Below are 27274 nucleotides of genomic sequence, written 5' to 3' on the forward strand. Positions count from 1 at the left end.
TATCAAACATCATTAGACTGTCATTCAGTTTCTCTCTCTTTTGTTCAATTTGCGACTCATTTTCAAGGTCTTGGTTGTCACTTCCTTCTGTTTCACTTGTATCTTCTAACTTCTTGGCAGCTACTTCACAGTGACGGCAAAGCTTCCAGCCAGGAACAACATGGTAGCCCTTCTGCTTTAGCATCTCAGCCATGTCTAACTTGATAGCACGATCACCCTTTACCTTTCTTTTGTGCTTCAAAAAGATGTTGCAGCACTTTGTATATTTTTTCTCAAAGTAATGCCCCAAATGAAATTCGTGATACCTGCAAATGTTAGCAACGGTTTCATCAGTGAGTGTGACACCAGCTCTTAATTTGAGCACAGTTCTTACATCATGCTCTAATGCAGTTATTGGTGTTGAAGATGGCTTCAGATTGCGGTGACATGCACTCTTCATTAGTAATCCAAAAGAACATTGAGGAGCACTTGTCATCAATGATGTATCTCCTCCCTCTCGTTTCCTTGGTTCAGAAGACATTCTTAATTTATTGCTCTGGAAGAAAGATGTGAAATAATAATTCACAATGAGCAGAATATGCAATACTCAACTGAATCAGAACTTTTTGAGATATTGGAATCAGAAAAATTTTAACCTAATTTCTGATTCCAAAAACAATTCTTTTAATATCATTTTAAACTTAATTTTCCACTGCTGGTACTGATAAATATTTATTGTTTTTAAACTATTAGTAAAAATAAACTTTAGATCATAATAACATCAAAATAAGGTGCAAATTTAATTTACTTGCATAAAATAAACAAAACAGAAATTGAAACTTCATGAAAATTCGTTCTTAACCTTTAGAAAATGCAGTTTATTTACAAGTTTATAAAAAAAATGGTTTTTAAGAAAAATAATATCAACTTTATTGTCAATTAAATCAAACGTAGAATATAAAACGTGCCTTTTTTATAATTTATTTATTTTATGCTTTTGTCCTCTATGACAAGGCAAAAGATGTGAAAAAGAACATCTTACCAAGTTTGTTTAATCTTGGCCATGTTAATGTTACTGATAAAACTTCATAAAATCAGTAAAACCACGTCCCTTTCCTCCTAACCTTAAGTCCTGATGGTAATACGAATAATGAAATTTAATAAAATTAACAAAAGATAAAAAGTATATGCGATGTGGATGTAACAGGGTTTTTAATAGTTAATTTAGTGAATATAATTCTGGCATTTTTATTGTGTTCGCTTATCTTTCGCGGAAAGACAAAACAAACGGCAAAGTTGACAAAATGCGTCCTAGCCGCTAAAAACTGATGGGGTGCAGTTATGACAGCCGGCTTATCATAATTTCTTTTATAAGCCTCCGAGTAGTTTTTGATTGTGTTCGAAAGATTAAAGTCTAAAATAATCTTCAAAAGAAAAAAAAATGTATTTTCACACATGAAAAAAAAGTTATGAAGAAAGATATGAAAAATCAAAAATATAGCTAAATTTCAAAGTTTTAGAATTTTCGTAAACATTTTCATTATAACTTTTTTTTTTGTAAAAATACATGTGTTTTGGAGAATAACTTTAGGCTTTAATCACCATCAAAATCAAAAACTAATGGGAAACTTATAAAAAATTATAATAACCTGACCTTCATAACCAAAACAATAATTATTTTAGCATGCAGATTGAGAGATGAGTTTTGCATTTAAATTTAACATAAAATTGATTTCCCATACCATGACCATTCTTACTTTTAAAGCAATTAACAATTTTTTTTCCAGATATTATTACAAATTAATATGCTCACGGTCACTTATATTTCTATAGTAGCAGATGAATGGATGCAATGTAGCTTGATTTTTATTCCAGTGGAATCTTTAAGCCACATCTTGCAAAATAAATGAATAATTCTCAAAAATGCCCAGAATTTATTTCCGATAACAAATTTATTGGTGCTCATGCAGAATGCGGACCATGATATTTTTTGATAAGATCAAGTTTAATTTACAACATTTTTGTTTATTTAATTGTTAGGTGGAAGAAGAAAAGTTATAAAATGTCATCTCCTCCTCATTTAAAAAAAAAAAATGAATTTCTAAATAACATTATTTCAGCACGGCTTATATTCTGCATACATACCAAATTTATTTTATTAACTATCCGAAAATACTTAAATAACTAAGAAATACAGGGCTTATTTTAAATTAAATTTACATGTGAATAAATTCTAAAAGAATTGATATATTTCTTTGTCAAGTTTTTTCAGTGTGTTCATGTGTAATCTTTTAAAATAAAATGTTAGAATACCACTCTTGTTTATGAGAGAGAATTTTACTGAAAACTTATTTTAAAATAAATTATTAATAATAATAATAATAATAATAATATAAATAGTAGTTTTATATAGTAAAAAATATCTACTTAAATTCTACATTTAGATTAAAATATAACTTACATTTTTATGGTGACTGAAGAAATTTCAATCTTCTAGTCTGTATTTGTGGGTCTTGTCAGTTCCAAGACAAACTCAACTGGCAAAACGGTTTCAGTAAAATTAATTTTTATTGCTTTTTATCTTCACCCATCCCCCTGTTATATATTGAGAATTTGGTTTTACAAACCAGTAAACAGGGAGCAGCCTCAACCAATAAATAGCCAGCAGCTTAAAAACCAAAGTTAAGACCTTTTAGCACCTTCTTGTTAGATTTGTCAATGCTGAAGGACTGGATAGAAATCAAAAGGTCATGTTTTATGGTTGTTGTTTTTTCCTACACAGCTAAAATAAATCCACATCATATATCTGTTATTAGGTTTTATTTGTACTGGTAGCTTAAAAATAAATATTCCTCATTTTATCTTTTAGTACCAGCTATGGAAAAGTTTAACATTTTTTTTTTCAGAATCGTTTTTGAAATTGGAAATTAGGCTAATAATTTAGATCATTTCATTTAGATCAGGTCACTTTTATTATTTTGGAATTTCTTAAGAATTTTATAGGGGTTACTCTCAAGGACATCCCTGAAAAAAATTATTTTGTAAATTTATGATTTTTTGACACTATATGATAGGTTAAAAATATTCAGGAAGCTGGAAGATCTGAGCAAAAAATCGCATTTTCAGAAAGATATAGACGAAAGTTTTAAAAGTTGGATCAAAATACTGTGGAATTTTGAGGGTTAAAATGTTTCTGAAGAGGTTTTCTAATAAAAATTGTTGGATTGAGATAGTACTAAAAGTTTAAGATTTTTACCATCCTATTACTAGTTTCTTATTAAAAAAATAGCATACTTTTATCATAACTTGGTGTTTTCAACCCTTATCAATTAATTTTGAAGACTGTAGGCCTGTGAAATTGTTGAAATTGTTATCAGAACTTTTTAGTATCTGGCTTACTTGCAAATTTATTCCAAAATTAAGGTATGATGTCAGTTTAGCAAATGTCTAAATTAATTATTACATCTAATAGGGAAGGGAATATTTTTCATTATCATCGAAAATAGACCTGACTTTCAACAGAAACTGTGAGTGAACGGAACAAGAACTTTTTAACATTTTTGGTCCAGCGGTAATTTATTGTGTCTAGAAAAAATATATGAAAAAAAAAATGCATTACCATATCAGCCACACCCTTTTTTATTGGATTTTGGGGCATGTGGGTAAAAAATCCAAAAACCCTTAATATCTCTATAAGGATTCACTTTTTAGCAAATCTGATGCCATTTTTGGATTCCTTGGGTCAAAATACTTACCTGTGCAAATTTTCAGAGCCATTGGATCTTTCAATCAGAAAATATTCAAAGAAATGACATCACAAAATTTATCCCGGGCGCCACATTATGCAGCAAAAACGAAAACAAAAAATGCTCTAAATCGGAAACCGCTTGGAATTAGATGCTCAAATTTTCAGGATTTCTTAGTTTCTATATTGTCTATCTGCACAGCAAATTACAGCCAAATCTGAGGGTATGGGTATTTTTTGTCCATTTTGACTGTGAAGTAGGGGTCCATATCCTTTTATATGATGTAATTTGACATTATATTATGAAAATGGGCTATAATGGGTCGATCCAAGTCTTTTTTCAGCTCTAGATATTGATCATAACTTAAGATTAGATTGTTGCCAAATTCACCAAAAAATCCTTAAATTTTTATAAAAATGCCAATTTTGAGGCTTTAGTGTCTGGAAATGTCAAATATGCCGAAAGGTTTTATTTGATTTTTGTAATTTCCAACCCATTGTCACTTTAAAAATCCAAAGGAGAAGTCTGGCAAAGCACCACAGTTATGTTTTTTTCTCAATAAAATATCGCCCCAAACAAGCTCTAAAAAAGTGCTGCGGCACCACCTAAAATGGTAAAAATAAGGTACTTCCTCTCATTTGCCATCTTTCTAACCATGATTTTTGGATTCCTTGCCCTCAAAACCTTATATGTGTGAATATTTAGCTCCAGAGCTTTATTTTTTGCAACAAAAATGCAAATTTTGTAAAACGCCGGGGGTCGAAAATTCTACGTCATGAGATAGCAATTTTTGATTTCCAGGCCGAAACCAACTGTGAAAAAAAATATGTTCCTGAAATCCAACTGGGCTGAAATTGCAGATTTCTCTTAGTTTTAACCCAAAGTTTGTATGGTGTAAATATGAAAAAAATCCAAGAGGGTGTGTGTCGGGGCTGGATGAATTGGGCTGGAATAACCCCTTTCTACTCCAATTATTTTTTCATTCAGATTTATCATACCTTTTAGCTATAATTTTAAATTAACTGGTGCACTTTACTGATGTGTCAAGTCAACAAATCTATTTTAAGATATTGGCTGATTTCGACAAAATATTAAAAAATTAACACAATCATTTTTGAATGGTTGCATTTTATTTTTATTTTTTCTGTTAATATTTCCATGACATTTTAGTCTGTCTTGACGGACGGCAGCTGTTCACTATAGTTGAATTCAACATTAAAAATGGTGTTAAGCTTTGATTTTTTTTTTTTTTCTTTTCTATGACATAACATTTTTTTAAAATATTCACTCCTTTTGATAATTTTATTTTTTTTATATCTTCAAGTTCTTAATATCTGGAAATATCTACAGATTTATTTTATAGGCCTATATTTTGTAAACAGATAACCAGCAAGCAATATATTCTATTTTATCTATGGATGTCGATCTTGCAGGTATTATCACTCACTCAGCTAGAGTTAGGTGACCCCCCCCCTCCCCCATATTTGCTCAAATCTCCTTAATTTGGACCGCCCTACTGGATGCAGTTTAATGTCTTAGCCAGATTCTATGCAATGCAATGTATAGAATAAACTTTGACGTGTACAGTGATGGTCACTCCAGACAAAAGTATAACTGGGAGTACTGACGACTAAAGTATGACTCCATACTCCTAAAATTGGGGACTCTGCACCAAATGTAGCTTATAGCTGTACTGAGGACCGGTTTGCAATACATAGTCATAATAGTATGGTAGGCATAAGAAATTTAAATAAATAGAGCTGGGAAAGATTGATAGTTTAAAAGTGTCTGAGAGCAAGAACTTATGAAGACCCTTTTCAGAAAGAGTGGTTTATAGAAATGAAGATTTGGATATTTGGAGAGGTGAAGCATTCTTTAGCCTTGGCGGGCTATCACCTAGAAATGATGTCTTCATAAAAATGCTGATCTCATTATCTCATTAAACTGGTGTCAGAAGAGAGTCTTAACTATAAAAAAATCTCGTCTCAATTAAGCAAATGACTTCCAAAGAAACCTGACCAGAGATTAGTTTGGAAGTTAGTTTTCTAGGAGCTGTCCATCACCTGTCAGCATGTAAAATAGGTGTTAAACTGATGACGACGATGATCTGTACTTGGTGATTTATATTCTGGCTGAAAAGCAAAAGATCCAGTTGCCAACAGGGATTTTTTTTGATTTATGAAAAGTAATCGAGTTATCTGGTTCCAGCATGTGCCTGTTCCATTTCCAAACATTTTTTTTTTCTATTTGAAATTTGTTCATTTCCTTTCTCCAAGAACTTCAGAATTCTAATTTTGAAAGCAAATACATTGTGGTAAGGTATTAAATAGTGGGGAGGGGGGGGTCTGTCTTTTGCGAGATGGAAAGAAACAAAAGAAAGATACAAGACAAAAATCTGTTTGGCAAGAGGTGAAAATAATCTGGCGTGATTCCCTAAGCCGACTTTATCAAATATCTACATAATAATAATTCTTGTTTCAAGTTTAGTTAACATGCTTATAACACTGCTGGTACACTTTAAACCAACGGATGTAATTTGTCTATCCATTTTTATTTGAATGAGAAGACTTTACTTCCAAATTATTTCTTAGTGCTACTAGATCAGGCTTGGATACCAGCTTCCTGACCTAAAATACACCAAATACTAATGTTATGGGTTTTATCCTTTCTCTTTGCTAAACTCAATCATGTTTTGAAAAACTTAAAACAGTTTTCCTTGACAAAATAATCAAATCAAACCCATGAATGAATATTTGGAGATATAAAGAATTTGAAGTACAAAAACCTGTACCAAAATGACCCTATTTGGCATTAAATAGCCTAAAATGTTTTACGACATAAAGCAACTAAACCAAATCCAAATTGATTAAAAAAAGTTTTAGCTGAATTTTTTTTTTTTTTTTTTTTTTTTTTTTTAGCAAAATTTGTAGAATAAGAATGTAAAAACAAAATGTAATTCTACAGATCCAAGAAATCAACCAAAGAAAACTTTTTTTAATCTGAAAAATATAGTTGGCAGCAGGTACTTTTGCCTTTTATTCATAATCTACCTTATAAAGGGTAGTTGTGTGTGTTTGTCCAGCGAAAAGTAAAAAAATTAAAAAAAAAACAAACTAAACAATATGATATAAATGCGGGAGTGCCTCAGGGGTCTATCCTTGGACCTTTATTATTCCTAATATTCATAAATGACCTTCCGGACAAAATTGTCTGTGAGATGGGTATATATGCTGATGACACCATGCTCTATAACAGACACAACAGGAAAACAAATGAACACATATCTAAAGAAATGGCAGAAACACTAGAGGACGACCTCCAATCTGTAGTGGAATGGGGACAAAAATGGATGGTCACATTCAATGCTGCCAAGACTAAACTTGTTTCCTTCAATCACTGCAAGAAACCTTCTCTACCACCAATAGCAATGGCCAAAGACTCTTTATCTGAAAGTACATCTTTTAAACTCCTCGGACTAACACTCACAGGAAACATGAGTTGGAAAAATTACATTGAGAGCATTGCCAGGACCGCTGCAAAAAAGGTAGGTTCTCTCTACCGTGGTAGAAAGCTACTAACGCCCAAAAGTATCCTGTACCTCTCTATAAGGCCACCATTCGCCCATGTATGGAGTATTGTTATATTTGGGCTGGTGCATCTGCTATTAGTCTCTCACTCCTAGACAAGGTTCAAAAGAAAGTCACCAACCTAATAGATCCTGAACTGTCATCTAAGCTTCAGCCTCTGTCCCATCGACAAAATTTAGCATCCCTCTGCCTGTTTTACAAGTACTTTAATAGTGAATGCTCCGAACTGCAAGCACTTGTACCCCCTCGACGTAAATACCCTTGACAAACTCGACAGGCAGCAAAATCCTACACCTTCACAGTTGAGATCCCTAGATGTAAGAGAGCCTTCTACTCCAGTAGTTTCTTCCCCAGAACAACTCGACTTTGGAATTCCCTTCCGGGTTCCTGCTTCCCCAACTGTACTGACATGCAGAAGTTCAAGTGTAACGTGAACCGACATCTTGCTGCCCAACTCCCTACATAGTACTCCTGTAGCTTATGTCCCTGATAGTAGCCCCCTACATCAAAGTGGCAATGTTCCTTGTTTGGGGTGAAAATGTAATTAAAAAAAATAAAAATGTTGATCGGCGTTATGCTGGATGAATAATATCCAGCGACAAAACGTTCTTTGGAGGTCAACTGGAACAGGTTTTGTGGTGGCGGTGGGTGGGGTCCTGTTATCTAAAGGAGAGTTGACTGTGTTGAGCTACAGGGAACTGCATGTAGGAAAGGGGAGAAAGACTGATACAAGTTTTAATATAAAAATGTTACACAGAATAACCCTACTAGGCTTTCATAGTTCTTAATATCCATTTGCCCCATTTTTCTGCATGAGCCATGTGGTACATAGAAACATTCCCGAACTATGAGATAATGTTATAGATAAGTGGGAAGTGAATAAACAGGATTCTTTTTAACATTAAAGATGCGTTAAAAAATGATATGAATCAAATTAGCAATAATACTATATAATTTCGTTTGATATAGTATGAGATAAAATTCAGTTCTAAGTAACTCTTTTGTAGATTCAATCCTATGCACAGGCGATACTAAGAATACAATTACGAATTGAGTAGTTTAAATAATACAAACTGTATAGTTTTATTAAGCAATATTCTCACTTATTAAAGCAGCAAAATGGATAACATGTCTGCCATAATGTTTTGTCGAAAATGCTATTCATAGTAAAGTGCTTTTTGTTAGTCACAACTTACCCTCTGAATCCAACCAATAGGAAGATTTGGCTTTTTTTAAAAATTTTATTTTCTTTGTTGCATGCCATTTTGGATGTAATATTCCAACAGGTGTCCTTGGGGAAATTCCCACTTTTCTGCTTTTCTTTTTAACCTTATATGAAAAATTCTGTTAACATTAAACAGTGTTGTGGCTGGTCAGTACTTAGATGTGCAACCAATTGGAAATAACTAGGGGATGGAAATATGAAAGTGAATGTAAAGTCACTATAATAAGCTAAATGATTTGGTGTTATAAATAAACCACAAGAGTTAAGGTGCGATTTTAAACAAAATAACAAACTTGTTTTTTTCTTATGTGTGAAATAGTCGTGTAGACTTTGTGTCCTAAGTAGAACAACTTGCTTATGAGTAAGGAAACACTGCCAATCTTTCTCTATTATGTTGTTCCCTGATATCCAGGATTTCCTCTTGCAATATCTTTCGGTCAATAGATTGATTGCGTAATCTTTGCTTCACTATAAAACATCTTTTCATGCAGGCAAACTTTTCCAATGATATTCTACAGATTGTCCATTATCCTCTTTGGCAGAAACTTGTGTTTTGGTTGATAGTGGTGGTCTCATTAGGTGGTGACGTCCTCACTAGCCTATAAATTTGTCCTTTAATTAATAGTGAGGTAGATTTTGTGTTCTAAGTAGGACAACTTGTTTATGAATAAAGAAATACTAAAACAATACCAATCTTTACCTATTTATTATAATATAATATTATATTATTTATTATAATATTATATTATTTATTATAATATAATATTATATTATTTATTATAATATAATATTATAATATTGCTCCCAGACATCCAGGATTTTCTTCTTGCAATAATCTTGGGTCAGTAGAGATGTGTTATTAGTTATCTAATCCTTGCTTCATTATAAAACATCAGAGGCAAACTTTTCCAATGGTATCCATCGGCTTTCAAAACAAGGTATCAACACAGATGCTTTGAGACCAACATCTGTGAACTAAAATCACTTGCAAAATTGCAATTAAGAGGTGTAGTAGTGTAATTAGTTGTAACCTGGATTATTGCTTTTTATGGAACATGACTTTTAGAGGTTTTATATAGTGGAGGGTTATTCTTCGATACTCTACAGATTATCCATCGTCCTTTTTGTCATCAGAAACAGTTGTTCTTTCGTTGAGATGGTGGTTGGCTCATTGGATGGTGATATTTTCAGCAGCCCTATAAATCTGGCCTTTAATTCACAGTAGCTCCTTACATCTCTGTGGCAATATGCTATATTTGGGATTTAAACTAAAAAAAAAAAAAAAAAAAAATAGATGAGTGTAAAAGGTATTAAAAGGCAAATTTTATCAACCCATGTTCAACCAGCATGGCTACCTGACATTGCCAGGGCAAAAGTGTAATATAATTTCTGTCCATCTCCTTCTTCTTTTGCCTAGCCCATTTCTCTCTCTACACACACACACACAATTCTAATCAACAGAAGGGAAACAACTCTATCAAAAAAATCATTTACTTGTCTATACATTCCTATAACATTAAAGAAGCATAATCAATCGTTTTTATAGATATACGTCTGGGGTTAGATCAAGGGGAGATCTTTTTTTAGTGTTTGTTCTGTTTTTCAAGTTGGACATAAACATTTCATCTTTATTATATAAAGATGAATCATGCAATGAACCATCTCTTTTTATCGCTTTAAAACCTGATCGAGTGTTGTTCTGGACCAATGAAAGTATTTGAGAACTGTCTCTTTAGAATACTGCATTCTTGTCATTAATAATGTGTAATCAACTTGCATCTATGATTCAATCTATGACCACTTTGTTGCAGCAGCAGCATCTTTAGTTGGCTGCTCCTTGTAAAGCAGAAGAATTGATCAGAGATTCTTCTCCTGCCTCTACTATCCAATTAGCATAAACACATTGCTGGGCAACTAAAAATTCAGACAACCGCTATCAACCTTGCAAGTTGCTATTCTTTGTTGACAGAATAGGGACTAGCTTGCTATTGCAATGGAGTTTCTACAGGACCATCATGTCATGTGTGAACTGATGTCTGGGTGAAGGATGTGTCCCGGGTGAATGCCACAAAAATAATAATGCAATGAAATGTTTAGATATTTCAGTGAGGCTGGGGGTGGTGATACAATATAAAACAAAGCAAACTAATCCACATTTGCACAAGGCTGAATAAAAACTTGAAAACTTGTACTCGAAATTAAACTTTTGTTTTTTTTATGCTGAGGTAATGTTTCAGTTGAAAATTTTTTTATTAAATTTTTTTTTTTTTTTTTGTGCATTAAAAATAATAGAAGGGCTTTCCATGCAACAGATGCAAAACGATAAAAGAAATCTTGTGTAATGTTTTAATTGCTTGAGTATCAATAGACTTAACTTTTTATAAAGATAAAAAACCGATTCTACTGTTACAGTTTTGTAAAATTGGAAGTCTTTGTAACTTTTGTTGGAGTCATATTTCTTTTCCTTGTCAACTCTCTACCTTTGTAATCCTTTTTTATTTTTTTATTACAATTTTTCATTACTATTTGAATGAAAGCATAACTTGTTCCTGATTTTTTTTAGTTAATTTGGATAATAAATCTTTGTAATTTTTTTTTTTTTTTTTTTTTTTTTTTTTTTAATTTTTGAGATGAGGATTTGCTTATTTTGTTATATTCACATTTCAAGTACAGTAGAACCTTGGGACATGGCATTAATCCGTTCTGAGATTGAGATTGTAAGGTGAAATCATTGTATAGCGGGGCCTAAGCAAAAATTTTTTTTTTTTTTACAAGGTAGTCACCACTTATCAAGGCCCAGAAGCCACTCTGGGATAAGGGTTATTGCGTGTGCAGTAATCAATGGAATAGTATCGCGTAGTAATCATTAGTATTGGAGATTTGATAAAGTGTCTTACTTAAGGGGGCGGTCCATCAGGAAATTGTTTATGTTGGGCTTGAAGATATCCAGGTTGTAGTCAGGTGGAAAACAGGCAAACAGAAGAGAGTTCCACAGGTGTGTACTTCTAAGAAAGAAGCTTTGTTAATGGAATCTACGTTTTGGTTTTGACACAGATAAAGAGTGGGGAAAATTTTTGACAGTGGTTTCAACTAGATGGGTGTTTATCGTGAAAGATGGCGAGGGAGGACCAGAGATTGGAGCTCAGATAAGCACTTGCCATGGAAGTAAGAATAAAACAAAGACAGGCTCACAACGTCTCTTCTATGGGAGAGAGGTTGCAGGGAAGAGAAAAGGGTATTGACCAAGCCACAAAGTCTATTTTGTACTCTGTCAAGGCAGGATAGACTGTTTTTAGCAGCTCCTGCCCAGATGTGGCAGCAGTACTCCATCCTTGGACGTACTTTGCTTTTATATATAGATAGAGAATTGCATCAGCAGTGAGATATCTTCTAGAGCGGTAGAAAGATCCTACTATTTTTCCAGCGACCTTGGTAACTGACTTGATAGACGTGTTCCATTTCAGGTCAGGAGTAAAGGTCAAGCCCAGAAGCTTATCTAAACATGGAGTTTCGCCTAGATGAGAGCCATCCATTTCAATTGATGCCAGATGGGGATCAGAGCGTTGATGATGTAAAGATAGGAACTTGGTTTTAGATGCATTAAAAGTAACAAGCCACCTCTTTCCCCATTGAACCACTTGCTCAAGATCAGAGGAGAGAGAATCAGAGAGAACTTTGTCATTTACGGCATTAGATGTGTTGCCATAGATGGTCGTGTCATCAGCATAGATGTCAACAAATGATTTAAGTATGTGTTTTGGAGATCATTAATGTAGATCAGGAAGAGAGTTGAGCCCAGGATGGACCCCTGAGGAACTCCAGCATTAATACTGTGGGCCCATCAACCACTACTCTTATGAACCTATCAGAGAGAAATGATTTAATAATTGAGAAAGCATTTCCAGTTATACCGTAGCTGGAAATCTTGTGAAGTAGGCCCTTATGCCAAACCTTATCGAAGGCCTTTGATATGTCAAGAGCAATTGCCATAGAAAGGAAGAGGCCTTTTATACAGTACTTATTAAAAATTAATGAAATACAGTACAGTATATAATACACATGTATATAATCAAATAACATTATAAATAACGCTGTAAGGTGGGGCAAATACTGTAACCAGGGAGCCAGAAAAACACTGTATCCCACATCGTAACCTGAAAAAAAATGTATCCCAGGGTTCTACTGTATATATTTGTGCACTCTGAAACCTAGACAAAATTTCAAACTGAAATGTTTATGTACTGCATGGTAAGTAGATTGTTCTTGTTCCATCAGCCGTGACTGAGTAAAAACGTTAATTATTGTTAGACTTATTTATTATTGCTTTTAGTAAGGATTGAACCCTCAATCTCCATAAGATTAGGATTGATTGCTAATCAATATCATTAATTGTTCTGCCGTGGGTTCTTGTGAACAATTCTGGTGTGAATTTGGAGAACTTTAGACCCAATCTTATGTAGTATTTTTGTGGTGAAAATAACGAAGATGATACTAGTAATCTAAGTAATATTTGTATTTGAATATTTCATTTTTTTTTTAAGTCACTACCCTTTCTCCCTCCTGCATAAATTTATTTTGATTACGCACTCAATATCCTCTCAAGATTTCTCTAATCTTTGAAGGCATCCCAAGCTGAGAGCCAGAATCTGCAATCTTTGTAATGGTTAGTTGTTTTCTAAAACGCAGTTGAGGGGAGGGTCTGAAGATGATACAGGTTATTATAAATGATAAAATGTGATAGTGCATTGATTTTTTTTTTTTTTTTGCACAGTATTTTTATGATGATATTTATATTTTGAGGAAAAACAAAATTAAACATTGCATTGTGATATAAGATATGATGCAATACCTTTTAAGAATCTGAAGCTAAACTTATTTCACCAGAGTAGTCTGCAGGTTTATTTAATGGTTTTATTATAGAGCTACAATGTGTTTCTAATCAGCAGATTTTTCTCTGTTCATTTTTCTGATCAACAAACCATGGGAAGCCATTAATGTTTTTAGTTTTTTCATCTTTGATTTTGGCTGTTCTTCATGGTAACTTCTGAGTAGCATCAATACCACCTGTTTCGTAAGCAGCACAGGTTGGGAATAAGCAATACGTTTTTGGCAATTAGTTCTGACGGTTTTGCTAAGTGTGGCAGCTGCTTGACTAATTAATCTTCGAGAATAACACATTTCGATTTTTGTAATGTCAGATCATACTCTTGTGTTGTAATGTATAGACACAATCGCCTAGAAAGAAAATGGCTGCTGAGTTATACGTATAAACTGAAAGAAATCCTTGCGTCCTATATATATATATATATATATATATATATATATATATATATATATATATATATATATAGGCTTTGATAAGTGGTGACTCTTTTGTAAAATATATATAGTCTAAAGAAGCTTTGAATAAATATATATATTATCAAGATAATATATATATATATATAATGCGAAGCTCGTTGTTTGTTTGTTTACGAACAGACGATTTGAGCACTATAAAGGTGGTGGCGGGTGTCTATTTAAATAGACATTCCGACGAGTTATTTATGGGCGTCAATTCCATGGTCGAGTGGGAGAACCGCCGACTGTCAACACAACGGTTCTAGGTTCAATCCTTGTCTTGGGAGAGATGCTAGTCTAGCGGCACTGATGAGTTGTGATACAACGAAACAGGACTGTATGTCGATGACTACAAATATATTATATATATATATATATATATATATATATATATATATAAGATAATTATTCGTAAGGAAAGTTTTCTTTGCTCAACAAAGCGATTTTCATTTTAGTATCCAACCATCAATTAATCAATAACGGTTCAATGTGCATGATAAAATACAAAATTCACACCTCCAAGAATTGGCCATTAACTGACATTTGGCAATCCATTGAATCATTTCGAAATTTCCAAAAAGCTTCATGACAAGTTGGAATATTAATTTTTCAGTCCACATGAAATCGTTATGATAAGCATCATTTACAAGACTTGTTGGATGTATTCTAAGAATTTGGTAGCCATTTTCTTTCTCGGCTGCTGTATCTACACATTATCATATTATTGTTTTAAAAAGAAGACAATCTTATGTATAAAATTATATTGATATTTTTATTCAGTTGTGATTAAAGTAAGCGAGTAAGAGGGAGAGATGCATGCATGTTGAAGGAAATTTACCTTTTTAATTTGCTTTAATTGAGCCGGTTTTACTGTGATACTATCAAAGACCCCCCCCCCCCCCGTTAGGAAGTTTAAAAAAAAAAAAAGGAAGGAAATAAGTTGATTAACAGAACAAAAGTATATGAAGTGAAATTAGTAGAAATACAAGGTAGAGGAAGTTGCTGACAAAGGCACATAAAAGGCAGTTTAAATGGGATGGTTAATCAAAGTTTGGCAGTAACTCTGACAGTTTATGGGCAGTTTTAAGAGTGAATTTTGAGACATTTAGGAACAGTTTAGATACACACTCAGAGTCCAACTGATATTTACAGTGTGTTGGTGCCGGTGTTTTCTTTTGTTTCTCTTGCATTGTTTATTTTTATAATTGTGAGCCCATGCTTGTTTAGTTGGCAGTTGTCAATGTGAGATACAATGACATGGTCAGAAGAAATGATGAAAGAGAAGATCATAGAAACAGCAACAGGGTCGGTGATTGTTGTTGAACGGAGGAGCATGTGGTTGCACAATATAACTTGTTTTGGGCACTCCTGCATTCTCAACTGCAATACCCATTTTCAGATGTTGCCTTTGCATTCATGTAGTTATGCCTCTTTTAGCATTTTACCTCTTATTTGGATTATTCAGACTACTGTTCTCATCTTGAGTGCTATTTGCACTATGTTTTGGTCAGAATAATCTCTGATCTTCGGGTATATCTTGTCGAATTTTAATCTGCATAGAATTTTGGACAGAACGCTTTATTTAATACCTATAGGTAGCATGCTCTCGTTTGATTAGCCATGACCAAGTAATACTCGGAATTGTATTTTTAGTGTCGCCCAAACTGAGGATTGAACCTTCAATCTCTAGAAGAGTGTAACTTGCAACTGAATTTTACCAAGTACTTTATCCACTACGCGATGTTTTCTTGCAGAAACATGATGGCTTCCAACTGTGTATTTAGCATAAACTCTTGTTGCAGAAGTATGGTCGTCATATCAACCTAGTTTACTTGTCTTCTATTGTAACAAAGTTAGACACAAGGTTGGTTTATAATGAGCGATCCATCTCTGAGTACTAAGTTTGCATGATCAAGGCTCTGTCAGCATTCCTCGATGAGGGTACCTCAGGCAATTGGTAATGCTTCATTTTCAAAAGAAAATAATGCCTGGGATGACTACCTAAAACCTACTTCGTTATTGATCCAACTAGAAACCCCTAATTTTTTTGTTCATATTATGTATCATTGCTAAACCTTATTCTTTATCATTATTACATTTCTACTAGTAATGTATATGCATGGTTTATAGTTTAAGAGTTCAATCTTGATTTTAGTTACTTAGTCTCTGTATGCAGTATTTCATAAAAACATTTCAGTGTATGATTAGTGTAATGGATATTGTCGCGGACTATGAGATTTGATGTGCTAATATCAAATCTTATCGGATATATTATGATCATTCTGTACACTAATAATCTTGGAATCAAGTAGAAACCACTGGGCATGGTGATGATTTAAAGTCTGTCACACGACACATCTTGTCATGGTCGATTCTGCTCTCCAGGACAACAACTCTTTAATCCAAGAAAAATAAATCTTTTTTTAGGTGAACCTAGCACGCATTTAACATGTTATTTGCTTTTATTTTCAAAATTTGCATTGATAAGCCTTTCTAATATAGAAAACTGGCAATTTCATAATGCTTCTAATCAATCATAAAAATATATATATATATATATATATATATATATGGCACAACTGCTGTCTGTGAATGGCTATATCTCTATAATTATTTAAAAGGAACTTTGTGAGTTTGGTCCCTATTGATTCGAAAATGGCTGCATCGATTTTTGTGAAATTTCACACGAAGGTACTTTATGTGCTTGGCAGTGTTCTTTGATAGGTTTTGTGTCGGAATGTCTTCGAAAAGTGTAGATAATCAAAATATAATGTATAATCGTTCAGATAAATAGCATGAACTTAATACCAATGGTTTTCTGTGCTAAATACAAAAAGCTTTCATACAAATACTTCTATAAACATTAGAAACAATCTCTTATATAATACGGTACGGTTTTGTTCAGGTTAGGATGTGCAATACAATGTTTTTCCGAACCTTTATTGCCCCGTCTTATTGTGTTATTTATAATGTTCTTTGATTATATACATGTGTATTATATACTGTATTGTATTTTGTTACTAATTTTTAATATGTACTGTATAAAATTTTGCTTACGATCCCTAACCCCGGAATGGATTAATGCCATATCCTGGGGTTCTACTGTATGTATATATTAGTGGTGAGACGATTCCAATATTTTTCCAGATTCTGATACAATTACCGATTCCAATTCTTTATAAATCTTTAATTATTTAACTATAAGATTATTTCCTCCGATTTTCGTAAAAAAAAAAAACACAAATATGCAGATATTTTCCTAAATGTCAAAATACACTTCTGGAGGATGCTTTATCGATTTTAGCTTTACTGGTATTTTAACATCAATAAATATTTGTTTTATCATTATTACCAGCAATGGAAGATTTTGGGTTAAACAAAATCAAATAAAAAAAAAGACAAAAGAATCGTTTTGGCATCGATTTTTCTGATACCAATTCCCCTAAATCTTCCGCTTTTTCTGATTCTGATTAATCGTCCCAACACTAGTGTGTGTGTATGTGTGTAATTGCCTAATAATACATTAATTTTGGATGAAGTCATATTTTCTGAATAATTATATTATAATAAATTATGAGCTCTAGTCATGTTTTTAAGCAACTACATTAACTTTTGTGTGAACTTCAAAAATTATATATATATATATATATATATATATATATACATAAAGGCTTAAACTATGTTAACTCTTTCTCTTCTGTTGCATCTTTATTGACGTTTGCTTATCTTTATCTTTTTCAGAGAAGGAAGATAAAAAGGAAAGTGAATTAGAAAAATATTGGAAGGCAGTGAAAGATAACCCTGCTGATTTCACTGGATGGACTTACTTGCTCCAGTATGTTGAACAAGAGGTAGGCGATAAGCAGATTTCTCTCATCAGTCAGACAGTTTCTACTGTCATTTACTCTACAATTCTGTGCTTCTAAAATCATGTGTTAAATTGGTTTATATTTAAATGCAGATTTTATATGTACACAAATGTAATAGCATGAATTCGATATTAAGACAATAAAGAATTGCACATGGTCTTGATTTTAAGTTATACTTGAATTTGTTTTTAATGAGCACGTGTTTCTAATCGAGCCCTCCCTCCTCCTCGCACCATACTCTCATATCTTAAAAACATTGGCCTTTATAAAAAAATTTAAAAAGAACCCTTTATACAACGGTCCTGGATATGACCTAAAACTATATCCGATGGTGAGGCCCCACCTTGTGGGCCTTGGGGAGTGTGGAACCACCCTTTAATTGCCAATGCTCCGAGGTCCACTCTGACCCGGAGTGGTAGTACCTGTTAGGGTCCCAACTATGGGTTAAATAGAATCTGACTTAAAAAAAAAATATACTCCATTAAAAATCGTTCCTCAAAATAACTAGATTCTGCATTAAATAACCTGAAAAAGGTTGATATGCCGTAAAACAAAAACAACCAACCAACCTCCTCCTTGCCAATGCTTGTCCAAAATTCCTACTGTATTAAAAAGCAGAAATAAAGAAAAATCTGTATGATGTACATACCTGATGAAACAAAATATATTCCAAAAATTACGTAAATTGATCAAGTTCTATTTTAAATAAGAAAATGAAATTTAATGAGTATCCGAGGAGTGACTAATATCTACCATTTAAAAAAAAAAAATCTTTAAAAGGGAGAATAACTCTTACTTATTAGATTTATGTTGTAATGCCTACGGATTCTCATTAATCACTTAAAAATGATTTTCTTTATAAAAATAAAATAACTTTATTAATTTAGGTGATTTTTGGAATATGATATTTTTTGTTCAGTCACAGGTACATATGCATCATATAATTTTCTTTGTGTTTTTAATATAGGGAAGTTTCTGGGTAAGAATTTTAAATTGTCCCTATTATTATGAGAATAGTAATAAAATACATTTCTTTTGAAAAACAGATGCTTGCCAACTTAGTCATTTCATTCACACTTAAATTTAAAATATTAATGTCTTTAATTTTTTTATGACATAATCATGTTAACACTAGTTCTCATTAGATCATCGAAGTTAAGAGACGTTGAGCCTGGTCTGTTCCAGACTGGTGACCATTTGGGAATACTAGGTGTTGTATGGAGGAAGACCTGGACCATCTTCCTGCAAGAACTGCAAAAAGAACTAACGTTATCTTCCCTGACTAGGATATACATCTAGCTGGGGACCACTTGTGAATTCAATATTCCCTGAACACTTCCTCCTTTGGAGGAAGCTCGTTGGACCTGCATAGGATGAATCGTCTTAATTTTTTTTATTATTATTATTCCTACTTAGGACAAAGATTCACTCGATGCTTCTTAGGAATGAATCCATTTATATTCGGCATCTCATCACATAAAAAAACTTTTCTTTTTTTTTTTGGTTCCCTGACAAAGGAGGGATTGAACATAGTAATTCACTCCCGTTTGTTCATACTTTTCTCAATAATCACACCTTTGATTTAAAAATGTTTTTTACAAACATTAGTCATGGTGAAACTAAATTTTTCACTCGTACAGGGGGACCCCGCATGTGTAGCTTTTTTTTTTTTTTTAAACACCTTCCATACTTTGAGTAAGAGTCAAAGTAGAGGACAGATAATGTGGAAGATATCAAGCAGTATCAGATCACGATGTGACATACTTTTATTGCAAATCCCTTGTTTCACTATAAACTCCTCATCACACAGACATCCTTTCAGAGGATATCCATCGTCTCCGGAACAGTGGCAGCAATTTTTATCGAAGACCGAGACTTAAAATTTTAATCTTATTTATTTTCCTGGTATTACCGAGGTGTCATGTTAAACCCACGTTTATTTTTATATAATATTTGTACGAAAATCTGATGCTGTGGATCACAACTATGTAGTATTTCATTAAATATTTATAACACCATATTACTTCATTTTTATTCCTTCCCCTTCTGTTTTGCAGTAAATGTTGGAAAACTCGTTGACTTGGTGTCTTATGTATATAGTTCAAATTCCATTAAAATCACATCTACGTATTTAAAATTTTAAGCGAGGTTCTGTTGTATTTCTACTGTATTTAAAAGAACGACGACACGCTGATATATCAAAATATAATGATAAATCTTTATTCACTGTGACACTTATGGATGTTTGGTGTTAGGTGGAAAATGCACACATGGGAATTCAATGAGCCGATTCTTCTCTGCTTAATTGTCAACCAAGTGCATTCACTGAAAACTACTTAATGTCCTTGTTCATACAGTTGTGCATACTTTTTAATTAACATTGTCAACTTGCAAGCACATCTTCGGTTGAGGTTTAGAGGTATTTATCTCAATCTACAGCTGGATGATGTGAAGCGAGGGTTGAAAAGTAGCATTGAAGGGCACTGGTTTGCAGATAATGCCTGGACAGCCTCATCGGCATTCCCCGGTATGGGGCACTTGAGACAATTAGCAATAAACTAACCCTTTCTGGGAGAGTGGATCTCTTAGAACTATACACGGCCATCAATATAACAAAGTCAATAAGGAAAAGGCCATTTCATAAAAGGCCTATACTGTTAGATTTCATACTAATAGAAAAAATCCCATTAGTTAGTTTGAAGTCTATATCAATGTGCATCTTCTTGAAAGGTACATGTAACGGCAATTTAAATTTGTAGCTGCTTTAATGTGAAAGTTATAGATTTACGTACATACAGACATTAGTTATGGCTCGCTTATATGTTGAGTACTATTGAACTATTCAGTTCCAGCATTCCAACAAAATAGGTTTTGATGCCATGTAGTTAACATTAGAATTTATTTCTGACTATATTATGTTTTTTTTTATTTTTATTTTTTTTGAGGGGGCAATTATATTTGCCAACTAGTTAAAGAAAACTGAAGTTGTACTAACTCCTCCTCCAAGCTCTATGATGAATGTTTGTTTTTATTATCGATGTAACCATAATATACTCATTGCAGCCAGCAGTTGAATACAGTGAACTTGTATATTTAATGTTGGAATTTATTTCTGACTGTTATTTATTATGCTGCTTATTTTGTTGATGCTCCTGTTTGTGGAATGTCGGTCTGCTTAAATTTCATGATCATAGTATACAACAAACTTGTCCGAACAAGTTCATGAGATAAATCATTGTCATGCTATGTATGTATATATGCGTGTGTTTGGTTTTGTTTAAAAGGAAAGTAAGTACATTCAACTTTGTTGAAACCGGAATCAATTTCACACTGCCTGCTTTTTGTTCATCTTTGCCTCTTATCTGTCTCTCCACCAGCCTTCTCATAATGGTGCTATGGTTGGTTTGTTTGATGTTTCTTGTTCTGAGATTATAGCAAATATTTTTTTTGTGTAGCTAAGATCTTAGAATTTCAGATTTTGTGTTAAGATACCTAATGGAATGTCTATACTCATGTATTAAGCACTGAAGTAAATACTGAAACATTACATAATATCTTATGTGTAAAATATATATATATAGAGAGAGAGATATACATACACCTCCTCTAAGAAGTTAAGCACTAGGTTAAGTTTTAGTTTTAAAAGCCGGTGCACTCTAGTTTACAATAAATGCTTGAGCAGCTCCGTCAACATTTCCAGGTAGAGGTGCCTCTGGTGATTAGTAACAAGCTAATGCCTCCTCAAAAAGAAAGTAAAGCCTGGGAGGGTGGACCTCCTAGAAATGAACAGAACCATGTTTCTAGTCTGCCAGCAACAATGTCGCTATTGGACTGCGTATCGAGGAAGTGTCTCCGATTGGTATGAGCAAGACCTACTCCAGCTATGCCAGATAAATAATTAGTATACAAAGGGAATATTAAATTCACAAACGCTCCGCAATTACATGTGTGTCTCATTTATTAGGGGGAATGATTTCAACAAGTGTTTTTGTTCTAAGTACAGCACCCAATATTGTCAAATGGTCACCCATCTGGTACTGACGAAGCTTAATATTTAACTTTGACAATCTAACAATAATTGATGTGACGGTATGATTATGCTGTATCATGAACCTGCAAATCACCACTTTGTTCTGGGTAAAGTGGCAACTTGTCTTCAATGAAATCTTTACAATTGTTGTGATTCAACATTCAAATGAAATTTGGCTTGCTTTTTGGTGGTTTCCAGCATCTTCAAACATTATCCATACAAAAATATGAGGAAGTTAAATCTTACTGTTTATATAAACAATATCTGCAGTCTAAGAGCGTTCCATTCATGAAACAGTTTTTCAATGATTCTGATCAATGATGTCCTCCCAAAACTACAACTATTATTTCAAAGTTTTCTTTCTCTGATTAGCTAATGGTACTACCAGATCAGGCTGTCTGAAGATACAGGCTTCCTAACTTAAAATGCACCAAACATTATTTTTTTTCTTTTCTTTTGCAAAACTCAATCATGGTCTGCAAAAACCTAAAACAAAAATTTTCCTCTACAAAGCAACAGACCAAACTGTATGAATTGTTATATAGTAGTCTATATGACATGTATATATGAGACACCACTGGCCTCTTTTTATTTATATATATATATATATATATATATATATATATATATATATATATATAATAGTAGAGTTTATATATTTAAATTTGATATAAAAAGAATTACTTTTACAAATAAATATTTATTGTTTGAACCAAAGAATACAATGTTTAAATTAATTTCCTTAATCCATGGATTTTCAATGTAAATACGTCTCTTCAGAAGAAAAAATTCTAGCAAAATATTAATAATATATTTTTCCTCTGAGGAGATATACATATATTGAAAATCCATGGATTAAGGAAATTAATTTAAACATTGTGTTCTTTGGTTCAAACAATAAATTTTTATTTTGAAAAATAATTATTTTTTTAAATAAATAAAAAATTATTTTTTTGAATAAATAAACTCTATTATTTGCTCTGTCTAGTATATTGAGCAATTTTATTTGGCTGGGATTGTCTTATATGAATATTTCCCTCCAATATTTTGTAGGACTTGAAACCATTAGATTCACTAACCTGTAATCTAATTCATTTCAATATCTCAAAGTTATATAATTGTTCTCTTAACTGTCCGTATTGTCTATTCTGTGCATAAACGCCATCCATACATGTCTCTCTGATGCATGTATGTTTTTTTTTTCACTGTATGTAAAAAATACTCTGTTCGTCTTCAGTGTGGATGTGTGTGCGTTTGTTACACATTGAATAACAGTTCATCAAATGGGAAATTAATGTACAAGAGATAATTCTTTAACAAGCGTATATATATGCATCCTCTCTGCGTGGCACAGACAAAGAGAAACATACCATCTTCCACTGTTCCTTTTCTCTATTGGTCGATACTTCACTTGAAGGTTCTGTAAAATGCTATGAATGGAGATATTTCCCTCAAAAGGAAACACCAGGCAACAGGTTCGATTTTAAATATAACTTTATTTTCATGCTTCCTTCGGAGTTTGCAAACGTTTCTCTTTTGATTTCTCCATTTTGGTATAAACACATACCTTTAAGCTTCTGGACTGCAAGAGACAAATTCCTTCAGAGCTAAAATCTTCAGTGGCCTAAACTGAACTACTAACTTGTGTTTACATGTATATATCAAAACGTCATTTCTTTGTTAGTTACACACTTTATGTAAATAGGTCAATTTTATTGTTAACTGTAAATATTGTTTTTCTGAACTAAATTCCAAGTTTTTTATTATTATAAATATTTTAAATATTTTAACTAACTTTAAAATATTTGAACAGGTAAATATTTTATTGCAAGGTTTAGAATCTTCCATTGTTTCAGATATTTATTTTCTAACACTGTGACTGCTATTGAAAGTATTTTATATTTCAACGATATTACACATTAGTTTGATCCTTCTTCAGTATCTGCAATTTCATAGAAACACTAGAAATCTATCCTGTAGTCTCCTAATATACAATAGAACAAGTGAAGCATGCATGATCTCCCATGAGTGCACAGTGAACGAGGCATTAAAAAAATGACTAAGTTCACCCCCCCCCCCCCCATTTAGCCCTAAAAGGCCTCAGGGGACCTCAAATCCTGGTGAAAATGAACAAACGGTACAGTTTTAGGCCTTAACATATGTAAATTTGAGTTCTGCACCATGCAAAAAGAAAAATGACTAAGTCGGTCATTGGCTGCAATGGTCAAACATATTATTTGCTTGTAAAAAAGCCGGCTCAATCTAAAAAAGGTGATGGCTATTACAAGTACAATTAAATAAACAAGAATCTACAATCCCTGTTGGTAAGCACTACATCTTTAAGTATTGATGGCATTTGTGTTATTGCTTATTGTCATAAATGTATAAACATTATTTAGCCATTCATCTTGTGTTGCATCCCAGGTTTCCGCTGTTCCTCTCTGTTGCATGACAGTGATCAATCGCATGTCTCCTCAGTGTAGCTAAACTGACATAAACTTTTCTTTGCACAGAAGTATAGACAAAATGTTTGTTCGGAGTTCAGTTTATTCTAGTAAGAACATGATCACACATTAGAGAGATTAATTTCTATTGTTAACTGACTTGATAGAAATAGGTGGTATAACGTTGTGACCCTTTGGCTGTGATCATAGTGTAGTATCTGTTAACTGTGGCAGGCAGGACCAAGGATCGAAACATTGATGGGTCGCTGAATCGATTATTATAAGAAAAATAAACAATTAGATTAGGAAAAGTGATTAACAGGCTAAAATAATAAACAGCTACAAAAGAATGCGAAAATAGAAAATGGACATAAAAATATAATTTTTGGTTTGCATAAACAAATAACTAGAGTGAGATTATGTTAGCTGTTGGTCTTAGACATGTGATGAGATGTAGATTTGGGGAGATTCTAGTCAGTGATTAGCTGAACATCAGAGAGAATGGACGACTCAAGGGAGCAGCGTTTTCTCAGCCAGCCAAGATGTGAAGACGTTGCAATCTCTGAAAATAGCAGCCGGAATCATGAAAATAAATGTTTGTATATAATCTAGGTAGGTGTTGTGTTTATTTACATCCGTTAAAAAGAACTGTTTGTCTACAACTGTTTCGATACATCCACATCAATCGTTTCCTGTTAGAACTGTTGCATAAATGTTAAAATATACATGCTAGACGATCAACTAAATGATATACACATACACGCATTTACACATACATGAATATACAGATAAAATATAAATCCCACTATTCAATATGTACGCCGTTTTGGAACATATTCATATACACACACAACATAACATGTTGATTTGGTGCCATGCACAGTTAACACAGATACTACGCTATGATCACAGCCAAAGAATCAAAACATTACAGACAGACATAGTTACAGACACCGGGGTGAAAAACATTTTACTCTTAGTGATCATCAAAGTTTCCTTACAGCATTAGGGGCAATGTCTCACCAACTACTTTCACAGACACTAATTCTAGATGGGGAAAAAATAAACAGAAACTACAAACACACACTAGCCATTTATAATATATGTTATTTTGAAAGATCTTTTGTGCGCTGTTAGTATCAACCCTGTTGGCTATCTACCTTCCTGGTACAACTGTAAAAGACGGTAATTCGATCTTATTCGGTTTCACATATGACTTTGTGATAAAATCATAAATAGGTATTAAAAATTAAGAAAAGATGGGCAAATAGTGCAATGTTTTCTCCTTTGTGGCACTGATTTGAGAGTGGTGGTGGTGGTGGCAGTCTGTAGGTAAGAAATAAACAGCTTATGAGTTGTGGGTGCACACTATCTGGAGTGCCCTAATCCAATGTCATGTGCAGGGTGGGTAGAGCATCTAACATCTTGGGTACCCACCCTGCTTTTCAAATTAAAAAAAATAAAAACAAATTCCTCGATCTATAATAAAGATTCTAAAGCCTTTTATTTTCCCTTGTTTTAACAAAACATGACTTCATTACTTTACTGTTGTGGTTACCCATTTGACATCAGTGTATTTTTAACCTTGCATCACCTATGATTCCATTGCTGAAAATGGATTGTTTTGCAAGTTTTGTGTCATCATGATATGCACTTGATGCGCCCATGTCAAAATTCATACAAGCTCATTTACTTGCTATTTGAAATAGGGCCTCTTTGTAATATAACACCTATGAAATGAAAGCAATACATGAGAAATATTATTCAATTGAACCTTGCTATGTTTATGATTGAGAGTGATGTAGATAAAAAATGAAGATGTTTACCTTAATCTAAAAAACAATAGTTTTGTACTGTTAACTTCGGCATGGTTGAAAGATTAGAAACAATTTTTTTTTTCTTTTGCTCATGATTATTCTGAAATCTGATAAAGTATTTATATGACTGAATACAGTTAAGATGTATTATTTGTGGCACTGTTCTCATTGTGAGTGTTTTTCTTACAACATTTAGGCCAATATAAACTCTGACGGTTATCAGGTGTATCTTGTCGGACTCTGGAGAATCTTATCAAACTCTGGAAAGATTCCAGAGTTTGATAAGAGACACCACTTTTTAATTTCTCATTCGTTTAACCTTTCATCGATACATATGGATTATTTGGAATATTGTTTTCATTTCCAGTGTTATTTTCACAATGTTTCATAACAAACACAACCCCTGACCTTCAGATGTATCTTGTCCAACCCTGGAATCTTTTCATCAAAATCTGGGGAACTTGCACAGAATTTTAAACTGAACCTTGTATTTAATCCACATGGGGAATATGCTCTTGTTCTGTAAGCCATGGAAGGATAGAAGTTTTTACTAATTCGTAGTTGTATTCTTAGTATCGCCTGCACTGAGGATTGAACCTTCAACTTTCAGAAAATGTCACATAGCTGACGGAGTTCTACAGAAATATACTCAAGTTCGACAAAATGAATCTAAGGCAGATTGGAGGCTTAACGGCGAAAGAATGACACTTAAGATGAGAAAAGATCCAAATAATAAATTCTCATCTGAAAGAAGTTCAGAAACCATAATGCAGTCTAAAAGTTTCATTTGTTTCCGACTTGTCCAGGATGGTGTGGTAGTTATTTTTCTATAAAGATCATATTACCGTAGAAAGGACTGTGGAGTCTGAGCAAATTAATTGCTTGAAGAATTTGAGCCAGCATCACATATTTAAATTATCAACTCCATGGGTCTGTAATCATCACTTTTTAATGTATTTAATTAATAGAATCCTGATTTTCTCATTTAAAAACAAAACATTGAATTCAGAGTTTTGAAAAATATGGCTTCCCCCTTTCAAAATTGCAATGCTATAATAAATACATAAATGATTTACTGGTAAAAGAAGGGTTCTTTATTAGGCGAGTTTCTACCAGTATTTTGTTTAATTTTCGATTTTTAAGCCATTATCGAGACTCCACAGATGACCACCTCATGTCAGCCATTTTCTTCTCGTTCTATCTTAAGTACTGAACACTACTTCTGTTTTGAATGCTT

The 27274-nt window shown here is 33.0% G+C and overlaps 1 protein-coding gene across 1 annotated transcript in view; it reads left to right on the top strand.

Annotated features, from left to right (window-relative positions):
* LOC145285041 (pre-mRNA-processing factor 39-like) overlaps positions 1-27274 on the top strand; it is a 154823-nt gene that overhangs the window by 54561 nt on the left and 72988 nt on the right. Inside the window, exon 2 of the mRNA XM_080134114.1 lies at positions 17619-17728. Coding sequence (XP_079990240.1) covers positions 17619-17728 — 110 coding nt within the window. The remainder of the gene's footprint in view (positions 1-17618; positions 17729-27274) is intronic.

The sequence above is a fragment of the Euprymna scolopes genome, chromosome 1 (assembly GCF_053919585.1).
Source record: "Euprymna scolopes isolate OS-2025 chromosome 1, ASM5391958v1, whole genome shotgun sequence".
In the NCBI taxonomy this organism is placed as follows: Eukaryota; Metazoa; Mollusca; class Cephalopoda; order Sepiida; family Sepiolidae; genus Euprymna; species Euprymna scolopes.